At 46.7% G+C, this 14,846-nt stretch overlaps 4 protein-coding genes and 1 pseudogene across 4 annotated transcripts, besides 1 other annotated feature; 2 read left to right on the top strand and 3 right to left on the bottom strand.

Moving 5' to 3' along the window:
* Positions 1-896: 896 nt before the first annotated feature.
* On the bottom strand, positions 897-6,179 carry TbgDal_VII3940 (hypothetical protein, conserved; the record flags this gene model as incomplete). Its single annotated transcript, XM_011776438.1, has 1 exon — positions 897-6,179. The coding sequence occupies one exon, from the start codon at positions 6,177-6,179 to the stop codon at positions 897-899; it is 5,283 nt and encodes a 1,760-aa protein (XP_011774740.1).
* A 297-nt stretch (positions 6,180-6,476) lies between these two features.
* On the bottom strand, positions 6,477-8,390 carry TbgDal_VII3950 (hypothetical protein, conserved; the record flags this gene model as incomplete). Its single annotated transcript, XM_011776439.1, has 1 exon — positions 6,477-8,390. One exon carries the CDS (start codon positions 8,388-8,390, stop codon positions 6,477-6,479), a length of 1,914 nt encoding a protein of 637 aa, XP_011774741.1.
* Positions 8,391-9,629: 1,239 nt separating this feature from the next.
* On the top strand, positions 9,630-9,950 carry TbgDal_VII3954 (hypothetical protein, unlikely; the record flags this gene model as incomplete). The annotated part of the gene is made up of 1 exon (XM_011776440.1): positions 9,630-9,950. The coding sequence occupies one exon, from the start codon at positions 9,630-9,632 to the stop codon at positions 9,948-9,950; it is 321 nt and encodes a 106-aa protein (XP_011774742.1).
* A 619-nt stretch (positions 9,951-10,569) lies between these two features.
* Positions 10,570-10,950, top strand: TbgDal_VII3958 (hypothetical protein, unlikely; the record flags this gene model as incomplete). The annotated part of the gene is made up of 1 exon (XM_011776441.1): positions 10,570-10,950. The coding sequence occupies one exon, from the start codon at positions 10,570-10,572 to the stop codon at positions 10,948-10,950; it is 381 nt and encodes a 126-aa protein (XP_011774743.1).
* A 1,501-nt stretch (positions 10,951-12,451) lies between these two features.
* Positions 12,452-14,245, bottom strand: TbgDal_VII3960 (annotated as a pseudogene).
* Positions 12,452-14,245: a sequence feature.
* Positions 14,246-14,846: the final 601 nt, after the last annotated feature.

Genomic DNA, 14,846 nt, shown 5'->3' on the forward strand with positions numbered 1-14,846 from the left:
CGTCTTTCTTTCCTAACGCAGGAAAAGTACAGTATCTTTTTTTTGATTTTTTTTATGTACAGAATATATATGTATATATAGAGCTGTATACAACACCTTTTCTCCTTTCTCCTTGCTTCTTTTCCTAAACTACTTTCCTCTTTTTTTTCTTTTACCGTTGAAATTCGGTTTTTTACAAATTGTCTGGGGCCTTACCTTCGATCTGGCTCTGTTTGATGCAGTTTTGTTGTGGAATACTTTGATAACCGCTGCTGTTATAGTTTTTTCCTTTTTTTTCTTACTTCACAAAACGATGTGGAGACGACGAACAGAGAAGTACACGTGGAGAAGTATAGAAAAATTAAAGAGAAAAAAATAGGTGAATACAAAGCAATCAATAGTTCGACCAAAGGCGTGCAACGGAAAATAATAACAATAACAGGACCCGAAGGGCAGCACAGAGAAAAGTTCAGCATTTAAAACGTATATATATATATGTATATACGCATGGATATATACAGATATAAATGAGGTGTTGAGATGAAGTGTGGGTCAACGGACGTGTGCTGATGTCGCCTCCATGTTCATGTTCCTTTTTTTCCTCTCCACTCTCTAGACCCCGGCCAATCTTTCCAGTACTGCATTACTGTTTACCGCCCTTTTTTCACCATTAGCCGTTTCCGTGTTCATCCACGCCAGCCCTCCCCCTTCCTCGGTGGCTTGCCTAAAGGGGAAAGGTTTTTTTTTTTTGCAAATACATACATTCGACAACATGAAGGACGGGTCAAGAAGAAGAACAAAAAAGGGGATAAAAAAATAAAAAATAAACAGTCACTCCTTCCCAAATACATACTGGTATTGAAGCGCTTCGCTGTTCGTGATGGTGCCAAGACACAACATAGAGAGAAACTAGCAGCTCACCTGCCGGCTGCCATAGCAGCGGCATACACGTGTCCACCCTTCGTACGTAGGAGTGCAACTTCTGTTCTCAGTGCATCAATTTCCTCCTGCTGTGCGGCAATAAGGAGACGCAGGTTACTGCGGTCTTCCTCCGTGGCAACGTTAATGCTATCGTACATTTTGCTGACAACTTTCTGTGTGGACTGCGCCAGCGACCTCTCGACACTCTGCCGGTCGCTCTCCTGGTCGCCGATGGTTTGCAGCAGGCTTGTGTTATACTCCAGGCTTTCATGTAATTTCTCTCGCAGTACTGCAATCTTTTTATCCCTTTTCCTCAGCTCCTTTTCCCACGACAACTCCTCTAAGCGGAGTCTCTCCTTTAATTGCTCTACTTCTCGTGAGCCACACGAGGATTCTAAAACTTCCAAATTTACAATTTGGCCAAACTTAAGCAACATCGCCTCACATATCTTTTCTTCCCACTGTGTATGCAACGCTTGCTTCTCTGATCGTTCGCGTTGCAGGGCTTGCTGCTCTGCAACCATGCTTTTCAACTTTCCACGCCGATCGTGCTTTTCCTCAGCCAAAGCTCTAATCCGATCGTGTAGACCCGTTATAACTTTGTCTGACACGACCACTAAATCATTTCTACGGAAAGTATCTGGGCATCTCCCCTCTTCGTCGAGGCAGCGCACTTGACCACACCGCATGGCTACAAGAGTTTCCAACATATTCAACTGTTTACGCTTCTCTCCTTGAAAGTCTCCAATAGCCTTTAAACACGTAGAAACAGCCGCATTATTCTTGTCCGCAAGCGCTTTATGTTCCTCGATGCGCTGCTCCGTTGCTTCTAACTGACGCCGCTCCTCTGTAATGGCGTCCACGTAGTCCAACCGAACCTCACGCTTTTCGATTACTTCGCACCAGCGCTCCTCCGAGCAGTTTGGTGGACATATTTCTTCCCATGCCTCATCTTCACCCATGTCGTCGTCATCGTCATCATCACTAGTGATATCATCATCGTTCCCCGACATGTCGCTGTGGTGTTTGCGTCGCTTTATTTGCCGCAGGAAAACCTTTGTGATATACGGTACATGTTCTGCGGGAAAGCTATTTGAAATGAAGATTTCTACCTCCCGACGGAACACTTTGTTGGCCTCCTGGAGTTTCTCAATGGACGCTGTCTGATCCTGCACAAGACGCTGCAGCTCCTCCATTTCTCTTAGACACCGGTCGCGTGAGTTCCTCGCTTCGTCGTAGCTACTTTGCAGCTCAAAATCTTTCTGACGGAACACCAATAAGATATTGTACTCACGAAACAACAACAGTGAGTGGGTATGGGCCAAACACAAATTGGCGTCCACCCTCGAACGTTCCTCGTACATACTCCACAATCGGACATCAAATTCATCCATCATTGCCTGTACTTGCGTGTGTAATCGTTGTCGCTCCGCGAGTAGTCGGTTCCTCTCAATTTGCAGCTCTTCCTCCTCCATTTCTGTGAGTTTTATATTTTCGTGCTTTACCCGTAGTTCATGGTTCATTCTTTCGCGTGCGGCTCCTGCAGCGAAGCCACCACCGCTAAAGGGCCTTCCACTCTTTGACGCCGCCAACGTGCCTGTACGTACGCTCCTCGTACGAGCCGCCGCAGTGCCAAAAGAGTCCCTATTGGCACTAATCGTTACCTTTCTACTATCCTCTCCCTCGCTGCGCCTTGTAGCAGGGGTGTCAGCGCCGCTGGTATCCGTATTAGTGGCGGGTTCACCAGTGGCGAGATCCGCACCGAAACCACGTTGTGCCTTTTTAGCCGTTTGCTCGCGCAATTTCTCTTCCTGACGCTGCTTCATAAATGCAACGAGCCCGTCACGACTTATTTCAAAGCGCTTTCCAGGCATCTCCTCCGGTGTGAGCTTCACATCATCAGCGTGAAAACTCTTATCTTTCAACTTTTCGTTGATGGCGCGTATGCGCTGCAAACTAACGTTGAGGGTTCCACACAACCTTTCCTTTTCGTCGCGAAGCTTCAACAGCTCATTGGAGAAGTTGTTGCGCATGTTGAAAATAATTTCCTCAAGGCGAATTAACTGCTGTAGCTTGATAACCGCAGAAGGCGCCGAGTGGTAAGAGGGATCTGTTCGCAAAATGCACTCGCCACGGCGCCGTGTTTCACGTCGCAGTTCCTCATTAAGGTTTGCCTCCTCCACCGCAGGATCTGGCTTGTGCGCAAGAAGCATCTCGTAGCCCTTCTTTCTCCAGTGCCGCTCCTCACGTCGTTCGTCCATTTTGTTGAGGTACTGTCGCATCGTCGTTGTTAGTATCTCCGCCTCCCGATGTGCTGCATTCATTTTTTGCTGTTCCCCCTCGTTCCGCTTCCTCTCCTCAGAATTTAGCCACCTTACAACCCCAGCGGCGGTTGACAGAGATAAATTACGAGGTGATTGCTGAGACGCCTCTCCGCTCGCCACGCTAACAATACCACGATCGCCGTCACAGGCAAGACTGCTGCACCTTTCAGATCCAAGCAGCTCATCGATTTGTTGTTGGAATAGCTTGATAGATCCATCTACGTAAGGTGTGCGGAACGACGCAACGGAAAACTCTTTTGAAAAGCTTCGGACGAGGAAGCGGTCGTGGGCAAGGTTGTCAACAAATCGGTTCCGCATCTTCCTTGTACGAATATTTTCTCTGGCCAGTTCCAACGCCGTGGGTTTCCGTGACTCCTCAACGCGCTGACGCATTTCCTCCTGAAGCTCCCGGTATATCTGCGGATGTATTGTTATTTCCTCCTTCGACAGGCGATGAGTGAGCGCCAGAGATTGATTTTCCCGCAGAAGTCTGGCATACTTTTGATGCACATCCTTCAGCTTATCCAAGAATAAATTGAGCTCACGCCGTTTCTCATCCTCGGCTCGGCGGCGATCATCAAGGTCCTTCTGCTCAGTTATGGAGAACGGAGCGAGTTGTGGCTCAACAATCTCCTCCGCCCTCAGTGGTTGGAGTTGGGCAACAGGCGAGGGGGGTTGTGGCGCAATACATCCGTCCAAGAGCTGTGCCACAACCAGGCCATCCGACCCAACGGATACCAACATCTTGTCGTCAAAAGAGGTGCAGGCAGCTGCAATGGGCCCATCAAGTCTGTCATGTGCAGACGCCACGAGTATGGGCTCTAATCTTACTCTCCCCATCTCATCGAGTTGGCGCAAAAGCATCTGAGAACCCTCACATATAACAACAAGATACCTACCAGAATAACTCATGCTGGAAGCCTCAGGGGTGTAGTCGCGATAGCACAAGTTCATTAACGGCTCCTCCACGTAATCTGGTGGTTCAATTCCTGTTGGTGGCAGTGGCGGAAGCTCCTTCTGACCCTCGTAGCGTACATGGAGTCCGTACTTGTAGAGAAGCTCTACTCCACCGGCCCCGATGGCAAAATCGCCGTCTGCCATAGGACAGATAAGCCGCACAGACCAAGGTCCCAAATATTCTTCTTCCTCTTCTTCCTCTACGAAGCCCTCCCTCTCACCAGCAGACACATTTGCTTGCTTCTTTTCTACCTTTTTGCGCTGCCGAATACCTACAAGAGCGTAGTTGCACGTAAACTCATAAGACACGGATTGATCGACCATATCCCTCGTGGGGGCACGAATAGCGAGCAGCTTACCGCATTCAAATCCTATTAGGCAGCATGATGAGGCATCGTCCCACGCAACGCACGTTGCACCAGGCAAAGGGATCTTGCAAAATCCAATGGGCTCCAGCGATGAAAAATCGTCCAAAATGGTGAAAAAGAAAACTGTTCCGTGGGCAATAGTGCAAAGTCGATGCTCTGCAGCATCAACCGCGAACAGGGCAAGTCCATCGTTGTGGGGCCGCCACTGCCCGAGTAACGTAAATGCAGTGCTGCCACGCTTTACCAAGAGAACTGCACCACTCTTACAGCAGGCAAGGAACTTCTTTTTTTCCGGATCCTTTTGGAAGAAACGAAGACCAATCACCACATTTGGCTGAGGCAGACACATTTTGTACAACTCACGCGGTGTGACGTAGTCAACAAGGCGTATGGTGCCGTCCTCGCCACCCGTCACCACTGTATGATCAATTGGTGACAGAGCCGCGCTTGTTATGCTGCCGCCGTTGAATTCAAGAGCGGGAACGGCTTGCTCTTTCGGCTTCGTCACAGCGTTGTTTAATATGTCGTCCGGGTGTACGTATGGCACCCGCCACAACACACCAGCGCTGTCTAACACGACCCACTCGTCTACATCTTTGCAGTACGTAACTGAGCGAATAAAAGCACCCGCATGAACTAATATTTCGCCGAGACATTCGGGAACATAAAGTGGCGGCGCACCTTCTCCCTCAGCCACCTCTAGTTCACTTACTCGCCAGAAGCGAAAATAGCCATCATCTCCTGCAGTCATGAGTACGCGACCACCCTCCATCAGCTCCACAACATTGATTGCACCTTCGTGGCATGGCGTGTAGTCATAACTCCGCGCCATAAACGTGGCTGCGGTGCCATCATCATCTTCTCTATCAACCTCGCGTGCAAAGCAGCATCGTATGAGATCACCCTCCCACAATATGATGAGGCCGCTCTCAGAGCCCGATATTACTTTTCCATCCGATAACACGACGAATCCGGAAACATTACTGATTTCAAGGCGGCCGAATTTTCCCAGCAGGCCCTGCAGTTTTAGACCAGTGAAAGTGTTGGCCATTGTCCAAAATTTAATGTGTCCCGCACCACCCGACACGAGCAGACCGCTATCGAATGGACTGAACAGTACTGTATAAACATCGGTGTTGTGACACTTGCTGCGGAGAACCATTCCACGTGACTCCCAGTCCCAAACTGTAAGAAAGAAGTCCGGGTACATTCCAACGGTTGCCATCATGCTTCCATCTTTGTTGAAGGCACACGCACTAAATCCCTTCGTGGCGCCTTTAACAAACTCACCCACTTCTGTGCGGGAGGGCCAACTATAGGCACGAATTGCCGGGTCACTGGGTTTTCTCTCACACACAACATAATACTGGCGTGATGGATGCACCGCGACTGCACCGACACCACCGTTTTCAGGTCCCTGCATTGACTCAATTGTGCCTTTGTGAACGTCTACAAACATTACGAACCTCCCCGAAGCCATGAGAACAGTAGAGCCGGTGAGGGCACACACGCCGTTGTACCTCATGGAGTGAATGCCATGATGAGTAAAAATTTTGGTTCCTATCTTCGCCTGAGGATACACGTGAATCGGAGGCTTTTCTTTGACCACCGCTTGTGCCGGTGCTGCCATTTCTACCAGTTTTTCCCCCCTTTCTACCACGATTTATGTGAACGAAAAGTAACTAAGAAGCAGACGCCCCACAAGGAAAGGAAAAGAAAATGTTTCACTATGTGAAGGTGAATAAGTTGAGTGGAGACGTTGAATGGGACCAATTTGCTCAATACACATGCGGGAAACAAGGAAGCACAAAACTTCCTTCACTCTCCACTCCCCACCAAGAGGACGATCATTCTTTATGAACCTTCCCAATCGGGAAAAAGAAGTTCAGCACCTTCACAGAAATTTTTAAAGGAAGGATCGCCACGACTAGTTTATCCCAAGTCGCTTCGCTAGGTCTGTGAGAGTGATGACAGGGTGAACACCTGATGCCTTAGCATCTTCAGCAACGTTGGGTTCAGCAGTTATGAAAGCAACTTTGGTATGTTTCGCCGCCTGTATTGCATGAAACAACCTAATGCAACGGGATTCATTAAGCCGTTCTTCCGTCTTCCACTTTCCCACTGTAACCGCAGCAGGATTCATTGCCAACTGCATTGTGAGAGAAAGGGGGAGCACCACAAACCAGGCGTATCGTGAGATCCACTCGAAGAGAAACTTTCGACCGTCATCAGTCAACTGTTCGGCTGTGCACACATCAAATGGAACAAACGCAATGGCACCCATCTTTGTTGCGTATCCGTCCATCATCTTTGCAAAAGCCTCTGCTAGGGGAGGAGACTTCACGAGACTAGAAATGGCGCTTTCACAAACAACTGTACAGTAAACATGCGGCGACGTCAACAAACCGGCAAGGGCTTGCTCAACTGTGGTGCCGCATGTTTTTTCCGCCAAATCTCTGCCACCCAATAGTGATGCGAGTGGGCGGCTCTGGAGAATGGTACGGAGCGCATCAAGGGAGGTACCGTCACCGATACCACCGGAGCCGGATGATGCAACCGCAGGGCGCAACGCATAATAGAGAGCTTCAACGTTAAATGGCTCGACAGATGCCGCCACGCCTGCTGGGGTCGCTCGCCCTCCAAAAAGTTTCACGGGACATCGTAACGAGTTGGCCACTTCACTAATGAAGGCACTGGCACCTACAGACCTTCCAATGTCAATAATCGCACTAAACAGAGCCATACAAACAAATTCATCGCCGTCGCGCACACATAAACGTGCGAGACACGTGCAAAAATGCATTTCTAACTTGTCTCGCTCGTTGTTGCTGACATTACCACCTCTCGTACGGATGTTGTTATTGTTGATTTGAGGAAAGAGACTAACCGACCCGTGGCGCAACAGGAGATACAACATCAGCGAAGGTGTGGACTGGTGCAACACATCGGCAAGGTAATCTGACATTTGCTTCACATCGCAGAGCACTTCTGCAACGCGCGCTACGGAGGAGAGCGTTGGAGTGGACAGCGTACACATTGCCAAAAATACGATGCAAAGCCGGTGATAGTCTTGTGACTCATCACAGAATCGTAAAAAGGCATCAAAAGCGCCCTGTGTAAGTTGTAACCGACCAGCGTATGCATGTTTGACAAGGTCCCCGCAGTGCATTAGGCGGTCGGCTGCGGAAATAGGTACCCTTTCCTCCCGTTCCTCTGCACCACCACTCGCGGAGCACATTACTTGAATTAAATCACTGAGAAAGGCCCCCAACCGTATTGCCGATGTTCCGTCCGCTGAGGGCGCATTTCGACCACTCAACAACTCAGCCCTCACAAATCCCATAATACTTCCGATGGGGGCCCTGCTCTTTAGTAAAGCTTGCCCGTAGTAAACAACAAACTTACCGTCAACCGGTCCGTCGTCACGAGCGCGGTATAGCACCTCTCCAAATAACTCAACGAGTGGCCGCTCTAAAGGTGCCGGCAACTGCCGTGCCACCTTGTCCAATCCATCACAGAGGCTTGTCCACGCACTCGGGGGAACGGCACCATTCGTTACTAGAGGAGAGAGAGAAAACACAATTCGCGCCGCACACTGCGGCTGCCCCTTAAGCCCATCTACAATTCGAAGGAGTGTCCACAGGGAAATTGTTGGCGAGTCCATTACAAGATCCTCCGCCAGGTCAATAATCGCCTCCGTGCGGTTGAGTTGCTGCAGACGAGTCAAGGCCTGATGTGTAGCAGCCAAACTGGGCGTAACGCCGAGCCGCCGGTCTAATGCAAACCGAGCGCTTATTTCCTCCGCGCTTCGGGGTTTCTGAAACCAATGAAGTGTTTCCATCCGCCGCTGCGCCACATCGAAACTGTCTTTCACTACATGCAGGAGGGGTTGTACCACATCACCACATTCATAACCGGGCGCATCGTCGAGACGCCTGCGTTTGTGTATTCCGAGATCATTCCACCGTGTTGCCTTCCAAGCGGTTATCGTCGCGGAGTCACCGCTTTCGTTGTCTTCATAACTTGTTTCCGTGAAGGAACGAAAGCGTATACTTCCAGGCAGTTGTATTGCGCTGGGCACTTCCAAAGTGAGAGAAACCAACCCTCCGTCGGTGTTCCACTCGTCCTCCATTATTTGTTGCTACCCTCCACCACCACAATAATAACAGCAATGATACCGCCACAACTCCTCTACCCTTTTATATCACGGGAGGCAACTACTTAACAATGGGAAAAGAAACATAAGGAAACGAAAGAGGCAAAAACATGAATAAGATCAAACAAACCGACTAAAAAGGATATAATATATATATATATTATATGCGGCAAGGGCGCGACAGCGTCTATATGATGTGCAAAAGAAGGCTATGAGAGTAAATACCAATAACACCAGTAACAATACATTCCATAACAGAGGGAGAGAGAAGGAGTAACCAACACACTACACCCGATGCATGCCACACGTCATCGCACCGCTGCTGCACCAAACCGTAGAGAGAAGGAAAGAAAAAAAAAAAAGTGGGTCATCCACCGTGGAGGGTTTCGCGCACTCACACAAGTAAAACAAAAAAAAAAACAAGATCAAAAACTCACCGTTGGAGCAGAGAAAAGAAGTTGAATGGTTTTCTTTTTTTTTTTTTCTTGCAGGGAGAAAGGCAAAGCAAAACAGAATAAAAACAAAAGTAGTCAAAGATATAAGTATATATATATATATATATTTATTTATTTATATATCGCAGGAAAGTTAAACGGGAGAAAGCACAGTCGTTAAACAGTTCGTGCGAGCAAAAAGCCTAAAAAGAGGAAAATTGGAACAAAAACAAACGAGAGGGGACGATTGGTGATTGTGTGAGTAGGGGAAGGTACAAAGTGTTTGTGTGTTTGTGTTGTCGCTGATTTTTATGAGGTCACGAGGGAGATGAAAGGTGAAGAACGGAACTAAACAAACTCCAAAGGAAAAAAAAAAAGAAAACAAATAAAAAAGTAAAAAAGAAAAAAAGAAAAAAGGAGAAAAGAAAAGCAAAGAAACCTCGTCTCATGACGTAAACGCTTAAGCGAATTGAAACTTTTATTTAAAAAAATGTTACGGCACTGCTTTCGGCACCACCGGAAGGTCCCATTTAGTCCTTTTTTTTTTTTTAATTGCCGCGTATTTCTCCTCAGTTTCGAAATTACGCAAACTACAGCTCTTTACCTATCTATTTATTTATTGTTTCTCTGTTCCTCAACCCAACTGTACCACCAATCAAACTGTTTTCGAGTCGAAACAAAAGCGAAAAAAAAATGGAAGTTGACACCGCTGCCGCCGTCGGAACGAGAACAAAATACTGATAACAATAAACGGTGTGTGTGTGTTTGTGTGTTTTTGCGGGGTGGAGACATGAGAAGTAAAAACTTTTAGAAAATAAAATGAAAAAAAGAACACATACACAAGCACAAACAAAGTGAATGGTACTGTGGCCTCACTAACGGTGAATTGTTAGATGCAAAATGCAATAAAGTCTGCCGATGCACTTTGTTTATGAATATAAACACAAATACCGTAATGGAAGTGAGGAAGGAAGTAATAACAATACCAACATTGAAGGGAAAAAAAAAGAAAGGTAAAGTAAAGCAAGAAGACGGAGTATAAAACGTGTGTTTCATGGCATTTGGCGCTACGTTGTTTTTCTTTCCTCCCCCCCCCCCCACAGCGGCCACGGTAAAAGAAAAAGTTGAAGAGGAAGGACAAGAGGTACAAAGACAAAACACAGCAGAGAACCGGTAAAGAAAAAGAAAAAAAAGAGAAGTGAAATATGAAAGTGCTTCACTTTTTTTTTAAATTAATATCACGCATCAACGCCTTCCTTTTTTTCTTTTTCCTTTTTTAAAAAAGGAAAAATGCTGTTGTTGTTTACCTTTTTCCAGCGGGTACTAAACTCTAATGGGGAACATTTACAAGTTTTCCTACTTTCTCTCCTCTCCCTCAATTCCTCCTCTTTCCCCTTAGGGGCGTGCGCCTATGCACGAGAGGAAAAAAAATGGAGGGGGGGGGGGAAAAAAAAAGCTGCGGCCGCTTCACACTCCATTTCCGAATTCTGAAATCACACGAACTTGTTTTGGTACACCATTACACCTCAATGAGCACAGAAGGAAAAGAAAAAAGGAAAGAAAACAACAACAACACAAACAGACACACACACATACACGTGCAAACAAAACAAAACAAAAACACAATTCGCAAAACATTGAAAACTAACAATACTACTTGTCTTCGTGTACGCGCGTGCCGCAGAGAGAATACAAGAAGGAACGAGCGGTGGTGGGGATGGATAAGACATACACCAAAGGAAAATATTATGCGGCAGACGAATGAGGAAATACAACGAAAGAAAGAAAGAAAAAAAAAGAAAATATACTAAAAAGAGCCTCCCTTTCCTCCAGCGCCTTCCCTTTAGTTAGACGTTTCATATCATGTCAGCATCGTTCCCGTGATATTGAATTTCTCCTCGTATAGTAAACGTTAAGTTCGCACCGCATCTTTCCATACATACATACATTCGCTTCTTTTTTTTTTTCTTCCTTTCGCTCGTTCATTCTTGAATTATTATTATTATTATTTAATATTTTATATTAATTTTACCTTTTACATTTGTATTATTTCCTTCGCTTCCTCACCCCATTTCAACAGTTTCAACACACACACACACACACACAAACACATACTGTAGAAGCCACCAACTTTCCCCTCTTTCTTCGTAACAAAGAAGTTATGAAACAGAAAACTACGGCATGGAATCGTATGAGCGCTAGAACACGTTTCCTCCTCCTCCTCCATCCGAAAAAAAAGTAGAAAATGACGAAAAAGACAAAAAAAAATATCTAAACGCAACGAAACCGACATATTTCTTCTTCCATCTCCTCTTCTTTTGTCGATGAGCTGTATCTTTCCATGTCCCCGAAAAAGAGAGAGAGAGAGGAGTAAACTGACTCAATACGGTATTTCTTTTCTTTTCTTTTCCTTTTCCTCTTCTTCTTCTGTCCACCTTCATGGGGTTTCCACTCGTTTAACTTTTTTTTTCTTGTTTTTCCACATCTTCTCTTTCATTTAGTTATTAGCATACAAACCATACGTATCTTTAAAGAATATATATATATATATATACGCGTAAATAGAGTACAATATAAAATACTAATTTGGACTCTGTTCCGTCAAGTCCCGCTCTCAACGATGAAAACAACATCCGTTCGTGATCTCGTTCACTCCTATTCTTTATTCTCTTTATTTATTTATTTTCTTTAATGCACGTCTGTTTGCATTGATACCAGTGACAGCATTCGGCATATCCTCACTTTCCTTCGCATCACCTCCTGAAAGCGCACAACATTGAAAGCATACAGTAAACAAGGCACATCTCATGAAGATAAAACGCGGAGAATTGTGAGAAGGAAAAAGAAAAAGAAAAAGAAAAAGAAACAAAAACAAAAACAAAAAAAAGAAAGAGCAGCAACGACAAAGCACATGAAAGTGATCATGGCACACACACACACATATATAAACATATATCCTCCTCCTCTCCTTCCCTCTGCATCAAAAAGTTTCAACTACCCAAATTACACACACAACTAGCGTCCTCCACAACACCTAACCTATCTATTTCATTGTACACAATCCATACGAGTCGCAACTGAGGGGTGGAGCCATGTAAAAAAAAAACCTACTACAACAGCGGCACCATATTCCTTTACTTACACCGCGTACTCACTGAGACTACTAATGACAGCAATTACAAAATAATAATAACAATAACAACAACACCCAACACGTAACCAATGAGATGAGACGAAATGCAGATATTACTATTCTCCTCTTTCCTCCCATCCTACACACACAAATACACGAATGCACAGACACATGTATGTTCAAGTAGCATTCCGCCTTGCGCGCTCCAACGTTGCGCGCTGTAACATCGCCCTAATGTCTAATTGTTGAACCCCAGCTAAATATGGCAGTGGAGCCGGCGCATTTGGTTGGTGAAGGAATGGATTCAAGCGTAATGCGGTGTTACCGGTCTCCTGCTGACTGCGTTTGTGAGCCCGGTGTTCCGCGAGTCGTTGAAGAATTATACTGTTCGGTACAACACTCGGTTGCGCGGTGCCCCGACATCCGATGGCGTTGCTATTGTGACCTGTCGGGCCGTACTCGCTACTTTGTGGAGGTGCTGCAACAACATTTTGGCCATTTTGTCGTCCAGGCCCCAGGATCGCAGTGAAGTGTCGAGCGCTGTTGGGAACTATAGACGGAGCGTTGCTGGGGCTGACACCGGCGTTACGCGGCCCAGAAGGCACACACATTGGGTTTGGAGCGGAGGAGTTTTGCTTCACCACTCCATTACCGGACACACTAGATGAGTTGTAGCCGCCATTAAACTTTTTGTAATTAATGTACAGATGCTTCGGTTGCAGTTGTTGCTTTTTGGCACCCGCGTCACGATCCTGGGAGGGGAGCCGGGCCCCATTGAGCTGCTGCGAAGGTTGCAACGACGGTGTCTGTTGTTGTTGTTGCTGCTGCTGCTGCTGCTGCTGCTGGAAGTGGTCATTTTGCTGTGGCGTCTGCTGCTTCTGTCGCTGGTCGAGTTGTGGCAATTTCGGTGGCAATCCTTCTGATATATCCGTCACCAACGGTGGGGAGTTCCCTCCTGCCGGGATCGGGGACGGCAGTTTCGACGGTTTTGTTATTACCTCGGGCGATAATGGTGTTAAGCAACTGCGTGCGGTCCCTAGCCGGTAACGTACTCGGCGCAGCAGGGGGAACTACCGCCGACTTTCGAAGTGCTGCCACTTGCGACGGAAGTAAATCCGTTACGCAGCTAGGTTTTCGATGTAATCTTAGGGCATCACATCAGACAGCATCCACTCCCTCAATCTCCGGTGGATCACCAGGGCAGATCGAGGGAGATCTGACAAACGAATGCGGTGCGCCGGATCTCTGGTTAGCAGACGCGGTACAATATTACGTAACTCCGTCGTATATAGTGGAGGAATCGGCTCGTACTGCAGTTTAAGGATCCGCTGCATTAGCCCTTTCATACTTGTCGCGTTGAAGGGGTGCTTCAGCGTCAACAGCTCATACACAATAACACCTAATGCCCACACATCGCTACGGTGGTCATATGGACGTTCCATAATGAGCTCTGGTGATAAATAATACGGTGTTCCTACAAATGTTTTGGCTTGATCGTATGTGCCACTAAGGGTTCGAGCAATACCAAAGTCTCCCAGCTTCAGGATATTCTGGCTGGTTAAAAACACATTCTGCGATTTGACGTCACGATGAAGCACCTTACGTTTGTGCACGTAGGACAGACTAAGCGCTAACTGAATAATCCAATCGATAACCTGTGTTTCACGGAAGTTCACCCCATATGATTTCTTGATGCGAGAACTCAGGTCACCGCCATCTGCGTACTCCATCACAATGCAAATGTAATCGGATTTGTTGGTAAGGAAACTGTCCACATAATTAATCACATTCGGGTGTTGAAGCGATTTCAGCAGGTGTGCCTCGTTAAGGCTCTGCTGGCGCTCTTTTCTATTCATCTTCGTAAGGTCCACCTGCTTGATTACGTAGAGCTTGCCGTCTTCGTTATTGCGCACAAGGACGCAGGCGCCCATGTTCCCTTTCCCAATATTACGGACCTTGGTAAACCTATCCATTTCCCTTTAGTCTACGTGAAGCCTATTTTCTTCAGTGGAGAAGGTGCACTCTTACGCCCCTTTTTGTCCTCTCCTTCTTTTACCTCCTTTCTCTCGTTTAAATACACGTGTCTAATATATATATATATATATATATGTCGGTGGGTGGGTCTGTCAAATGAAATGGGCCGCCCGTTCTTCTTCCACTCTTGGGTTTGGCACGCTTCAACCAGTACTAGCGTACTCAACGATCCGAAGAAAGAGATGACTCCGGTCCGCTAAAATGCCTTGCGCGCTTATATGTGTATGTATAAAACGGATGCGAGAAATATAACACCCAAAACCCTTAACAACCCCAACGAGTCACACCCTGAAGTAATAGAAGAGGAGTAGACAGGTTCCTTTTCTTTTTTTTTATTTTTCTGCCTTCCCAACCCTCTTTTCGACCTGGGCCGGACGTTTGGTAAGAGGAGAGGAACCAACGAATACGAAGACGCGCCCTCCGCTGTCTGATGGTTGACCAATAACTGACTGGTTACCCCCTCAAGAATTGAGGTGCCAGGGGGTACAGCACCCTTTAGCGAAGCAGATGCCACACAGCAACTATATCAAGGGTTCAATA

Source organism: Trypanosoma brucei, chromosome 7, assembly GCF_000210295.1.
Source record: "Trypanosoma brucei gambiense DAL972 chromosome 7, complete sequence".
Taxonomy (NCBI): Eukaryota; Euglenozoa; class Kinetoplastea; order Trypanosomatida; family Trypanosomatidae; genus Trypanosoma; species Trypanosoma brucei.